Source organism: Carcharodon carcharias, chromosome 26, assembly GCF_017639515.1.
Source record: "Carcharodon carcharias isolate sCarCar2 chromosome 26, sCarCar2.pri, whole genome shotgun sequence".
Lineage (NCBI taxonomy): Eukaryota > Metazoa > Chordata > Chondrichthyes > Lamniformes > Lamnidae > Carcharodon > Carcharodon carcharias.
This window is the reverse complement of record NC_054492.1, coordinates 23,608,936-23,623,321: the sequence shown is the minus strand read 5'-3', so window position 1 is coordinate 23,623,321 and position 14,386 is coordinate 23,608,936. Positions and strand designations below refer to the sequence as shown.

Genomic DNA, 14,386 nt, shown 5'->3' with positions numbered 1-14,386 from the left:
AAAAACCTCCCTGGCTCTGAAAAGCTAATAGTATATTTGTGAATATTCAAATTTTCCCATTATGATAAAAAAATTCACATTTTTAATATAATATGTTTTAAAAGTTTATATCCTAATCACATCTCACTCTTTGTAAAAATTTAAATTAAAAGCAAAGGATAAATAGTGCATTTTACTTCTTGGTTTGCAGTTTTTGAGAATACTTGTGATTGGCTTGATGACTGGAGATCACTGGGCTTGGTGCTATATTCAAACTAACATCAGGAAAGGGCAATCCATACCACAGAGATCGCTAGAGCTTTGTGGACTTATATTCCAGTCAGCAGCAAGTGTGGCTGCTTCATTGCTGACCTTAAAATCCAGGTAATTATGTCAGACAACCATGGCAGCCAAAGACTATGCTTCAAAAGTAATGAATCGGCTGAAAAACATTCTGAAAGCCTCAAAGATGCAAAGGGCTTCAAATGAACAAAATTACTTTGCTTCTTTCATTTGCTCCTTAAACCAACACTTACCTGCATTATTGATGAGAATGTCTAAGTGCGTTTCAGTTTCTGTAATTTTGTTAGCAAATGAACGCACAGACTGAAGTGAGGCCAAATCCAGTTTCTGCACCACGACATTTCCATTCCCACTTGCTATCCTGATCTCATTTGAGGCCTTTCTGGCTTTATCCAAATCCCGGCAAGCTAATATTACACGAGCCCCTGCAATCACAAAGTGAGGTGCTAGCATTCTCATTAAGTCACAACTTATAGCAAAATAGCACAAGAAGAGAACATTCTGCCTATCATGCCTGTGCCAGCTCTTTGATAGAGCTATCAAATTAATTCCACTCCCTCTGTTCTGCCATAGCCCTGTAAATTATTCACTTCAAATATTTAATACAAGGAAAGTGATCCCAGTATCAAGCGCCAGAGATCAGTCACCTAGCATACATTCCAGCAGGCCACTCTGACATTACAACAGTGACAAAACTTATTCCATCAGTTGTAAAGCACTTTGCTGAGTTCACGAAAGGCTCTGTGTGGTTTTCATTTCCTACAGGGACAATGCAGTAACAGGGCATGCAGGCTTCATCATTGCAGAATTAGAATTGGTTGACCACAAACCAAAAATGCACTTTCATCCTCAGGCCGTCATATATAAACAAACAAGTAGCCACACACGAAACAAAGCATTACAGTTAAGGGCAGGATTACCTCTCTGAGCAAGGGCCCTGGCAGTCTCCTTTCCAATCCCAACATTAGCACCAGTGATGATCACCGTTTTTCCATCCAGTCGCGCTTTACTTTTACAAACCCCACCAGAACACCATCGTCGTAGAAGAATGAATCCAATTCCTACAGAATCATTAACAAAACAGGCCAGTCATTACTGATCTTTCCTGCACACTGACCCGATTAATGAAGAGTTGAGAATATCTATCCATTCAACCACGCAAGCTGCCTACGTACTGGCCAACGTGGCAGTGTCTGTTTACAAATCAGTAGCTCGTCTTTTCCACCCTGCCTCATTATCTTCTGTTGCTGCAAAATGAGATGGAATACTCAGGAGATTGCAAAGTACTGCCCAGATTATGCAATGGTGTTCGGTCCCTTGAAGTATTGGCAAGAACCAGTGAAAAGCAGGGTTGAGAGAAGGGACAGGGCTGAGAGAAGAGGGGACAGCAATCGGCAAGTCTGGAGCAAGGGATCAGACCATCAGATCCCAACTTAAAATATTTTCTAGACTCTCACCTACCTGCAGAAAGTAGACCCAAGGAAATTGAACATCACTCACCCACAATTTTCCAGAACTGCTTTATCCAATTCAGGCTCATGGGAAAGGAAATCGAACATTTGGCAGTTAAAATGGCAGCAAGCGTGAATGTATCAGGAAGCACCTGACTGCCATTTTAACCACATGCCAGATAGTCAGAGTTAAAATTGTGCTTGATCTTTTAAGCCCATAGCCAACACTGTACTTGGTATAATTACTTGTTTCACATCTCGATCATGTTCATCAACTTGCAATTATTGGGTTAGCTATCATGTTTTTATAAGACCCAAGGTGGCTCACTGATAAGCACAACAGAAACAGACAAGAAGCTAGGAAAGGCTTTCCTTTGGGTCAGGGTTGTCTTGGGCCTCCCTTACCTTGGGGCCCCACTCCAGTCATCTGCAGCATTATCCCTCAGTTGACTGTCGGGGTGCATTCCCACAGATCTCTAGCTGTGACCGTCTACTGCTGAATTCCCACTGCTACCCACCAGCCAGGTAGTGGATTTAGCCAGGTTCAAGCAGGGCTCCAGGAACCTTATGGAAGCAAGGCTTGTCTCTTTAGATTGACTTTGTTTCCAGGTCCTCAAGTTCTCCAAGTTCAGGTGCACCACACCCACGCCCTCCCCGCCTTTAAAAATCAAGACCCTAGAGGTGGTGGTGGTGCGGGAAAAAAAGGATAGAAAGTGGGATAAAAAAAAGGTCTCCTCTACATCAGGAAGACCAAACCCGGACTGGGTAACAGCCTTGAGGAACACCTCCAGTCTGTCCGCAAGCATGACCCAGACCTTCCTGTCGCTTGCCATTTCAACACACCATCCTTCTCTCATGCCCACGTGTCCGTCCTTGGCCTGCTGCAATGTTCCATTGAAGCTCAACACAAACTGGAGGAACAGCCCCTCATCTTCCGATTAGGCACCTACACCCTTCTGGACTTAACATTGAGTTTGACAACTTCAGACCATGAACTCTCTCCTCTATCCTCATCCCCTTTTATTCATCCCCTTTCTTCTACATTTATTTCTATATTTTACCCATTTGTTTTATTTTTATTCATTTATCCGTGGTTTTATCCCCTTTTTTATCCCATTTTCTATCCTTTTTTCCCCCCACCCCATCCCCTACAGGGCCATCTGTTACTTGTTCCATGTTGTTCTTTCACACAATGCTTTGTTCTCCTATAATCACATTCTGCTTTCTTACCTTTACGCCACTATTAGCACCTTTTTTTTTTAAGCACCAACCACTACCATTAACAACCTCATTGTCCTTTAGTTCATGACATCTTTGTCAATTCTTCCTTTGTCCCCACCCATCACTGGTCTTTTAACCAGTTCCACCTGCCCCAACCCCTTTAAACAGTATAAATTTCATCACATTTCCACTTCCCTTCAGCTCTTTAGAAGGGTCATATGGAATCGAAATGTTAACTTTGTTTTTCTCTCTCTATAGATGCTGTCGGGCCTGAGTTTTCCAGCATTTTCTGTTTTTGTTTCAGATTTCCAGCATCTGCAGTATTTTGCTTTTATCCATCCGATGAACATGGCCAAGCCAGCACAGACATTGCTGGCTTAGCACTGAGTGTATGCTGATGAGGTTAGCATGCGCCAGGACTTCTGAGTTGCTGACCTTGTCCTGCCAAGAGATGCCAAGGATACATCTGAGATGGCAAAGGTGGAAAGTGTTCAGCCTTTTCTTCTGCCTAGCTTATGGTTTCCAGGTCTCACCATTGCAGAGGAGTGCCCCAAGGATGCAGGATAGACTCTCAGTTTGGTGTTCTCCGTCAGGCTGCTGTTATTCCAAGCTCATGTTCAGCTTGAACATAGCTGTAGCATTTGAAATGAGTGTGTTGATTTCAGCATCAAGTGACAGATAGCCAGTGATTGTGGAGCCTAGATATGTGAAGCCATCAACAACCTCCAGTTTCCCATTGTCAATGCTGATAGATGGCAGTATGGCAACATCCTAGACCATAATATTTGTCTTCTAGATGCTGTTTCAAATCAAACACAGAGTCTGTCCATTCGCCGCTGAAGGTGTTCCTCGGTATGGAATATTAGTGCAGCATCGCTAGTGTAGAGCAACTTTCTATTGAGGACTTGGCACACCTTTGTCTTGGGTCTCAGATAAGCAAGGCTGAACAGCTTTCCGTCAGTCCTAGTATGCAAGTAGGCACTCTGTAGATGACCTGAAGCATATGATAACATCAAAGAACAGAATATGTCAAACAGCATTGGTGTCAGAACACAACCCTGTTTCACCCCACCGCAGATTCCAAAAAGTGCTGACGTTGCCCTCTCGCTCATCATGTTGTTATGGAATCATATTGAGCAGTTTTGGCAGGCAGCCAATTTTCTCCAGCAGCTTAAATAGATCATCCCTGCTCAAATGGCTGAATGTCTTGGCAAGATCGATGAAGGCAAATAGAGTGGTCTCCTTTGTTCACGGCATTTCTTTTGCAGATACTTTGCCCACACTGCTCAGCAGGGAGATATCCCAATAGCTGTTGTAATTGCTCTGGTCACTCGCCCTTGTCCTTGTATAGAGTCACAATATTTGCATCACTCATATCCTGGGCACTACCCCATCCCTCTGGGGACAGAGAAGTTTGTGCAGATGCTGGAGTGCCATTTTCCAACAGTTGATGAGTTCAGGCTGTATAGCATCAGCACCTGGATCTGTAACCACAGAAAAAGGGAGACAGCAGCTTTGTTAAGCTCCTCCACTATGGATTCGATATCTAGCTTTGCCATGACAGGCAGGGTCTCTGTGATTTCTAGAGTTTCCCCTGTGACAGTATTCTCCCTACATTACAACTCAAGGTGGCGTACCACCCATCCCCACCAATTGCAATGAACAGTTGGAGAGATCACCCCTGCCTTTGTTTTCAAAGGAGTCATTTTCTTTGCTGATGGACCTGCTGCTTTTTAGGTTACTTCATATGTGCCCCTAGCATTACTTGTTGAAAGACATCTGGATATTCTGGCCATGTTGTAAAATGATTTTGAGCTGCTCTGCGTGCAATCATAACTTTCAAGGTCGGATTTCTCTTGTAAATTAATGAAAGTAGGCTTCAATGACAATTTTCTGCTCTTGCTTCTTATATGTTGAGAATGTGGTATTGCAGATGGTGTCTCAAAGTATGTTCCAGTTCGCTTATGCACTGTGTGGGAATGCCAGAGAGCATCTGTTCAATCAAGTTTTTTTTAATTCATTTATGGGATGTAGGCTTCACTGGCTGTGCCAGTATTTATTGCCCATCCCTAGTTGCCCTTGAGAAGATGGTGGTCAGCTGCCTTCTTGGAGCACTGCAGTCCATCTGGTGTAGGTACACCCACAGTTCTGTCAGGGAGTTCCAGGATTTTGACCCAGTAACAGTGAAGGAACAGCGATATATTTCCAAGTCAGGATGGTGAGGGGAACTTCCAGGTGGTGATGTTCTCATCCATCTACTGCCCTTGCCCTTTTAGATGTAGTGGTCGTGGGTTTGGAAGATGCTGTCAAAGGAGCCTTGGTGAATTCCTGCAATGCATCTTGTAGATGGTACACACTGCTGTTACTGTGCGTCGGTGTTGGGAGAGAGTGATGTTTGTGGATGTGGTGTCAATCAAGCGGGCTGCTTTGTCCTGGACGGTGTCAAGCTCCTTGAGTGTTGTGGGAATTGCACTCATCCAGGCAAGTGGGAGCATTCCATCATACTCCTGGCTTGCATCGTGTAGATGGTGGACAGGCTTTGGGGAGTCAGGTGGTGAATTACTCATCACACGATTCCTAGCCTTTAACCTGCTCTTGTAGCCACAGTATTTATATGGTTAGACCAGTTCAGTTTCTGGTTAATGGTAACGCCCTAGAATGTTGATAGTGGGCGATTCACTGATGGGACCCAGTTTGCATGTGTCACCATGAGGAGGCAAAGCTGAGAATCTGCTAATGGAAAGGCTGCATCCTGACAGGGAGAGACTTACACATTTGGCTTTCCTTTTTGCATGGCTGCTAGCCAGCAGTGGAAGTGATGAGAAGCAAACTAGCACACAAGGGCAGAAAACATGCTAATTCTCTTCACCCACACACTAGATGCATCACATCCACCTGGTGGACACACCAATACCGTATTTTAAATAACAAAAATTGCTGGGAACATTCAGCAAATCAGGTAGCATCTGTGGAAAGAGATTTCAGGATGATCAGTTCTGATGAAAACTCCTCTACTCGAAATGTTGGCCCTATGTCATTCACTGCATCAATGCTGCCAGCCCAGCTGAAGGTTTCTGCCATTTTACCTTTTTTTATTTTACAGCACAGAAACAGGCCATTCAGCCCAATGGAGCTGTATTGGTGCTTATGTTCCACAAGAGCCACCTCTCACCCACTTTTCTCTCACGCTATCAACATACATTTCTATCTCCCTCAAGTAATTATTTACTTCCCCTTAAACACATCTACGCTATTTTCCTGAACCACTCCCAGTCTAGTGAATTCCAAGTTCTCATCATTCTATTAGTAATGAAGTGATTTCTTGGTGACTGTTATATTAATGGCTCCTAGTTTTGCTCTTCCCCACAAGTAGAAAAGATTTGCCGCTTCTGCAGTATTTGGTTCGATTCAGTATTACAGCACGTGTTTATAATTTTAATGATTAAATATTATTGTCCTGTTCTTTCGATAAGTGTGGTTGCATGTAGCACAGTCTTGCTGGGCAACAGGTCTTGCAGGTGCCTCATGAGACTGCATCTGGTTAAGACTCCTTGTATAAGCACAGTGCAGTCTTTCTGTACCATTGCTAAATTAGCATTAAAAAAAGGGCAGAAAGTTTCCTCCACCAGCTTGTGTGCATGAGAAGTTGATTTTCTCCATGCAACAAAGCAAAATTACTGGCAGAACTGCTCTAAATGTTTCCTGCTAAACTCAGGATTGAGATTTTGTTAAGATAGTAGATGGGTTTTTGATTAGCAACGATAACCAAATAAAGTTTCAACTAAGATAAAAGCAAAATAATGCGGATGCTGGAAATCTGAAACAAAAATAGAAAGTGCTGGAAAAACTCAGCAGGTCTAACAGCATGTGGAGAGAAAAAAAAGTTAACGTTTCAAGTCCGAATGGCTCTTCAGAGCTAAAGAGAAGTAAAATGTGATGTTTAAGTGGGGAGGAGCAGGTGAAGCTGGATAGAAGGTCAGCGATAGGTGGAGGCAAAGGAGAGATTGCCCGAGATGTCATGGGCAAAAGGATAAAGGGATGTTAATGATAGTGGTACTGGCTAAAAGAAGTACTGATGGTGGCACTAAGGTTAGAAAGCAGAATGTGATAATGGCAGGACACGGTTAAGCACTCTGGAAAGAACAACATGAACAAGTGACAGTTGGCCCTTGTGGGGGTGGGTGTGGGTAGTGGCGGGAAAATAGATTGAAAAGGTGGAGATAAAACAATGAAAAAAATAAAAGTGGATAAAAAATAAAAATTTAAAAATGAAGACAAATATTGAAAAAAGGGGATTAAAAAAAAGGGGGTGAGGGTGGTGGTGAGAGTTCATGGTCTAAAGTTGCTGAACACATTGTTAAGTCCAGAAGGCTATAAGTGCCTAATCGGAAGGTGAGGTGCTGTTCCTCCAGTTTGCGTTGGAAGGTTCACTGGAACGTTGCAGCAGGCCAAGGACAGACACGTGGGCATGAGAGCAGGGTGGTGCGTTGAAATGCCAAACGACAGGAAGGTCTGGGTCATGCTTGTGGACAGACCGAAGGTGTTCCGCAAAGCGGTCACCCAATCTGCATTTGGTCTCTCCAATGTAGAGGAGACCAGATTGGCAGCAGCGAATGCAGTAGACCAAATTGAAGGAGATGCAAGTGAAGTGCTGCTTCACCCAAAAGGAGTGTTTGGGCCCTTGTGAGGAGGGAGGTGGTCTGTGATTGCATGGGAAGGTGCCATGGTGAGGGGGGAAGATGAGGTGTTGGGGATGATGGAGGAGTGGACCAGGGTGCCCCAGAGGGAACGGTCCCTATGGAATACCAACAGGTGGGGTTGAAGGGAAGATGTGTTTGGTGGTATCATGATGCCGGTCCTCCATCACCCCCAACATCTCATCCCCCTCCCACAGCACCTTCCCTTGCTCACAATATTCTAAATGTGGTCTGATCAGAGCCTTATAAAGCCTCAGCAGCACATCCCTGCTTTTATATTCTAGTCCTCTCGAAATAAATGCCAACATTGCATTTGCCCTCCTAACTATCGACTCAACCTGCAAGTTAACCTTAAGAGAATCTTAGACTAGGACTCCCAAGTCCCTTTGCACTCCAGATTTCTGAATTCTCTCCCCATTTAGAAAATAGTCTATGCCTCTATTCTTCCTACTAAAGTGCATGATCTCACACTTCCCCACGTTGTATTCCATCTGCCACTACTTTGCCCATTCTCCTAACCTGTCCAAATCCTTCTGCAGCCTCCCCGCCTCTTCAATACTACCTATCCCTCCACCTATCTTTGTATCATCTGCAAACTTAGCCAGGATGCCCTCAGTTCCTTCATCTAGATCATTAATGTATAAAGTGAAAAGTTGCGGTCCCAACACTGACCCCTGCGGAACTCCACTAGTCCCCGTCATCATTCAATACCATCATGGCTGATCTTGGGCTTTAACTCCACTTCCTTGCCTGTTCCCCATGTCCCTCGATTTCCTAAAACACCAAAAATCTGTCTATCCCAGCCTTAAATGTAGTCATTGATGAAGCATCTACAACCCTCTGGGTCAGAGAATTCCAAAGATGCACAACACGTTGAGTGAAGTATTATCCCCTTAGCTCAGCCCTAAATGATCAGTGCCTTATCCTGAAACTGTGCCCCTGCGTTTTAGATTCCCCGACCAGTGGAAGCAATCTCAGCATCTACCCTATCAAGCCCCTTCAGAATTTTGTATGTTTCAATGAGGCCACTCTTCATTCCTCCAGCTTCAGAGAAAATGGATCCAAGTTGCTCAGATAATAAAAATAGAAAATGCTGGAAAATCTTAACAGGTCTGGCAGCATCTGTGGAGAGAGAAACAGAATTAACATTCCGAGTACGTATGACTCTTCCTTCGGAGATGACGAGAGGTAGAAATGTGATGGACTTTATACTGTTGGCGGGGAGAGGTGGTGGTGGAGCAGATGTAGCAAAATAGGAGGTCAGGGATAGGTGGGAGCTCAGGAACGATTTGACAAAGATGTCATGGACACAGGGCAAAGGGAGTGTTAAGGGCTAAAGAGGTGTTAAAGGTACTAGTACTAAAGGTGCTAATGGCATAAATGTAATATGGCAGAATGTGTTAGCAGAACAAGAATCTGCGCTCTGTGAAAGCAAAACATAAGAACAAGTTACAGATAACCCTGTGGAAGGGGGGTGGGGTGTGTAGGGGATTGAGGAAAAAAATTAAAAGATCAAAATGGAGGACAGAGTTGTTGAACTTTATGTTAAGTCCAGAAGGCTGTAAAGTGCCTAATTAGAAGTTGAGGTGCTGTTCCTCCAGTGTACATTGAGCTTCACTAACATTGCAGCAGGCCAAGGACAGAAATGTGGGCATGAGAGCAAGATAGTGAATTGAAATGGCAAACAACAGGAAGGTCAGGGTCATGTTTGCGGCTTGAACAAAAGTGTTCCGCAAAGAAGTCACCTAGTCTGCCTTTAGTCTCAATTTGCTAAGCTTCTCATTGTAGGACAACCCCATCATCCAAGGGACTAACTTAGTGAACCTTTGTGTAATGCCTCCAATGCAAGTATATCTGTTCCTAAATGTGGAGGCCAAACTACACACACAACTCCAGATGTGGACTCACTAACACAGTGCACAATTCTAGCAATTCTATTCCTGTACTCCAATCCCCTTGCAATAAAGGTCAACATGCCATTTGCCCTCCCAATTTCATGCTGTAACTGTATGTTAACATTTCTTACTCCATTGAATTTCGCCAATATTTGTTCTCTGTTGACATTAATTTCCCTAATTTCCTCAGTTTTTCTAGCCCCTAGTCTACCATCTATTTCTGGAAAGAAACTTATGTCTTCTACAAGGAGACAAAATATTTGTTCAGTGCCTCTGTTATTTCCTCATTCCCCATAATTTTTCCTGTCTCTGATTCTAATCCACCAACATTAACTTTAGCTACTCTCTTCCTTTTTATATACTTATAGAAGCTCTTACAATCTGTTTTTATATTATTGGCTAATTAATCTCATTCTTTTATAATCAACATTTTGGTTGCCTTTTGCTGATTCTAAAACACTCCCAATCCTCAGACGTGTTACTGTCTTTTGCAATATTGTATGCCTCTTCTTTTAAATCTAATGCTATCCCTAACTTCCCGAGTGAGCCATGGATGTGTCTTTCTTGCTGAGTGTAGTTATGCCTGTGAATTTATGGGAAAATGAACACGATTTTAAAAAAAAGGATGGAGAATGGACAATCTGCATTATAACAAGATGGAGTCAAGGGGTCAGGTGACCTCCCAGCTTGTCTGCAAATATACATGAAACTGCCGAGACTGGGAGTAGCCTGCTTATCTGGACAGGACATTAAAATGTGAATTACCTATTCAGAACACTCCTGAGAAGATATTAAAAATGTAAAAGATCTCTCCTGTGGATCTAACAGCTACTTTGGTCTGAATGCCTACAGAGATTGATGTACAATGACCATGTAGACTTAGCGGCAGTGGAATAGAATTCTGCAGAATGGTTTTCCTTCAAACCCATTTTATCACAAGGAGATTCAAATGGCTGAGATTTAATTCCCATCGTGTGGCAATGCGACCATCGTCAGGGACCATCTTTGTGGACAACGAGACTCCTGATACTATGGCCACATGACAGAAACCAGCCTGTAATACGAAAAACTTTATGAACACATCTGGAAAGCACCCAAAAGTCATTCAGTCTGGGAGACAAAAAGTCTCAAAAAGAGGAGATCCCGCCCAGCAAAGGAAGAACTCTGCCTAGAGGTTCACTAACAGAGATGTGAGGCTATCATTTTACCTTCTGATTTGAAGAACCAAGCTGGATCTTTACTAAATGGGCTCAACATCATCTCAACTGGAGCAAAGCCAGAAACCTGCTGTTGCAAGAAGCAGACCACTGTGAATTCATCACTAGAAATTTCCATCCTCGATTTTCTTCTGGTTCACTGCTGAAAATAATCAGGCCTGCAAAGTTTCCACCTTCCATCTCCAAAGACCAAAGTAACAGTAACATTGTGGACTCTTTAAACATCCAAGAAATTGTTACCTCTTTTGTAATCACCTTTTCTTGAATGTGAGCGTTTTGCAAGAAAAAATTATTTCCTTTTTTAAAACTTGAGAAGACCTGTCTTGTGTCTATTGAGAGTCACAGCACTCAAAAGGTTAAAATATTTCTTCAAAACACTTGTTGCAGTTAGTTAAAAGGTGGAAAAAAGATGGAACCATCCTATCAACTCCACCCTATCCACATCAATAATTAATCTCCCCCTTCCCACCTCGCACTCTCTCCCCCTTCCCACCTCGCACTCTCTCCCCCTTCCCACCTCGCACTCTCTCCCCCTTCCCACCTCGCACTCTCTCCCCCTTCCCACCTCGCACTCTCTCCCCCTTCCCACCTCGCACTCTCTCCCCCTTCCCACCTCGCACTCTCTCCCCCTTCCCACCTCGCACTCTCTCCCCCTTCCCACCTCGCACTCTCTCCCCCTTCCCACCTCGCACTCTCTCCCCCTTCCCACCTCGCACTCTCTCCCCCTTCCCACCTCGCACTCTCTCCCCCTTCCCACCTCGCACTCTCTCCCCCTTCCCACCTCGCACTCTCTCCCCCTTCCCACCTCGCACTCTCTCCCCCTTCCCACCTCGCACTCTCTCCCCCTTCCCACCTCGCACTCTCTCCCCCTTCCCACCTCGCACTCTCTCCCCCTTCCCACCTCGCACTCTCTCCCCCTTCCCACCTCGCACTCTCTCCCCCTTCCCACCTCGCACTCTCTCCCCCTTCCCACCTCGCACTCTCTCCCCCTTCCCACCTCGCACTCTCTCCCCCTTCCCACCTCGCACTCTCTCCCCCTTCCCACCTCGCACTCTCTCCCCCTTCCCACCTCGCACTCTCTCCCCCTTCCCACCTCGCACTCTCTCCCCCTTCCCACCTCGCACTCTCTCCCCCTTCCCACCTCGCACTCTCTCCCCCTTCCCACCTCGCACTCTCTCCCCCTTCCCACCTCGCACTCTCTCCCCCTTCCCACCTCGCACTCTCTCCCCCTTCCCACCTCGCACTCTCTCCCCCTTCCCACCTCGCACTCTCTCCCCCTTCCCAACTCGCACTCTCTCCCCCTTCCCAACTCGCACTCTCTCCCCCTTCCCAACTCGCACTCTCTCCCCCTTCCCAACTCGCACTCTCTCCCCCTTCCCAACTCGCACTTGTACCCTCTCTCTCTCTCCCCCTTTCAACTCACACTCGTACCCCCGCCTCTCTCTCTCTCCCTTCCCAACTCGCACACTCTCTCCCCCTTTCCAATGTGCACTCGCACTCTCTCTCTCCCCCTTCCCAACTCGCACTCGCAGTCACTCTCTCTCTCCCCCCCTTCCCTTCCCAAATCGCACTCAGTCTCTCTCTCTCTCTTCCCAACTGGCACACTCTCTCTAACTCACCCTCTCCCACTTCCCAACTCGCGCTCGTGCTCTCTCCCTCCCCAACTTGCTAACTCCCCCTCCCCCCCAACTCCCCCCCACCAAAACTCTCCCTCTCACTTCCCCTCCACCCTTCTCCCTCCCCCCCCATCGCCCCCCCAAACTCTCCCCCCATCGCCACCCCCCCAAACTCTCCCCCCGCATCGCCCCCCCAATCGCACCCCCCCCAACTCTCCTGCCCATCTCTCCCCAACCACTCCCCCCAACTCCCGCTCCAACCCTCTCCATCCCTCCCCCAACCCTCTCCATCCCTTCCCCCAACCCCCTCCACAACCCTCTCCCTCCCACCCCAACCCTCTCCTCAACCCCCTCCCCAACCCTCTCCCTGCCTCCCCAACTCTCTCTCCCCAATGCCCTCCCCAATCCACCACCTCCCCAAACCCCACCCCAACCCTCTCCAACTCTCTCCCTCCTTGACCCTCCCGCCCCGACCCATTCCCCAACCCTCCCAAACCCTCATCCCAACACCCTCCCCAACCCTCTCCCTCCCTCCCCAACCCCCGCCCTCGCTCCCCAACCCTCTCCCCGACCCACCCCCTCCCCAACCCTCTCCCCGACCCACCCCCTCCCCTACACCCTCCCCTACCCCCACCGCAACCCACCCTCGCCCCAACCCTCTCCCTCCATCTCCAACCCCAACACTCCCCCCAACACTCCCCCCAACACTCCCCCCAACACTCCCCCCAACACTCCCCCCAACACTCCCCCCAACACTCCCCCCAACACTCCCCCCAACACTCCCCCCAACACTCCCCCCAACACTCCCCCCAACACTCCCCCCAACACTCCCCCTCCAACCCCTTCCACAACCCTCTCCCTGCCTCCCCAACTCTCTTCCCAACCCTCTCCCTCCCTCCCCAACTCTAGCCCCAACACCCTCCCCAAACCCCTCCCTGACCCTCTCCCTCTCGCCCTCCGACCCACTCCCTCCCGCCCCGACTCTCTCCCCAACCCTCTCCCTCCCTCCCCAACCCTCGTCCCAACCCCCTCCCCGACCCACCCTTGACCCAACCCTCTCCCTCCATCTCCAACCCCCTCCCTCACTCCTTCCCCAACTCCCTCCCCAACCCCCTACACACTCCCCCCTCCCCTCCCCAACCCTCCCCAACCCACCCCCAACCCTCTCCAACCCTCCCCCCAACCCGCCACAACCCTCTCCCTCCCTCCCCAACTCTCTCCCCAACCCTCTCCCCCCCATCTCCAACCCTTTCCCTCCCTCCCCAACCCCTTCCACAACCCTCTCCCTGCCTCCCCAACTCTCTCCCCAACCCTCTCCCACCCTCCCTCCCCAATTCTAGCCCCAACACCCTCCCCAAACCCCCTCCCCAACCCTCTCCCTCCCGCCCAATCCCTCTCCCCAACCCTCGTCCCAACACCCTCCCCAAACCTCTCCCTCCCTCCCAAACCCTCGTCCCAACACCCTCCCCAACCGTCTCCCCGACCCACCCCCTCCCCTACACCCTCCGCAACCCACCCTCGCCCCAACCCTCTCCCTCCCTCCCCCCAACCCCCTCCCTCCATCTCCAACTCCCTCCCCAACTTCCCCCCTCCCCTACACCCTCCCCAACTCCCTCCCTCGATCTCCAACTCCCGCCCCAACTCACACCCTTCCCCCGTCCCCAACTCCCGCCCCTACCCTCTCCCTCCTGCCCCGACCCTCTCTCTCTCCCGCCCCGACCCTCGTCACAACCCTCTCCCCAAACCTCGTCCCAACCCCCTCCCTCCCCGACCCTCCCCCCTCCCCGACACTCCCTCCCCGACCCTCCCCCCTCCCCGACACACCCTCCCCGACCCTCCCCCCTCCCCGACACACCCTCCCCGACCCTCCCCCCTCCTCGACACACCCTCCCCGACACTCTCCCTCCCGCCCCAACTCTCTCCCTGCCTCCCCAACCCTTGCCCCAACCCCCTCCCTCCCTCACCGTCCCCTTCCCCAACCCCCTCCCTCCATCCCCAACCCCCTCG

At 48.4% G+C, this 14,386-nt stretch overlaps 1 protein-coding gene across 2 annotated transcripts in view; it reads right to left on the bottom strand.

The window, feature by feature from the left end:
- Nucleotides 1-14,386, bottom strand: part of si:ch211-107o10.3 (uncharacterized protein LOC407663 homolog) — a 37,169-nt gene that overhangs the window by 9,808 nt on the left and 12,975 nt on the right. For both annotated transcript variants that reach the window (XM_041175324.1, XM_041175325.1), the window contains exons 2-3: nt 1,203-1,343; nt 516-707 (exon numbers count right to left, since the gene is read on the bottom strand). In XM_041175324.1, coding sequence (XP_041031258.1) covers nt 516-707; nt 1,203-1,343 — 333 coding nt within the window. The remainder of the gene's footprint in view (nt 1-515; nt 708-1,202; nt 1,344-14,386) is intronic.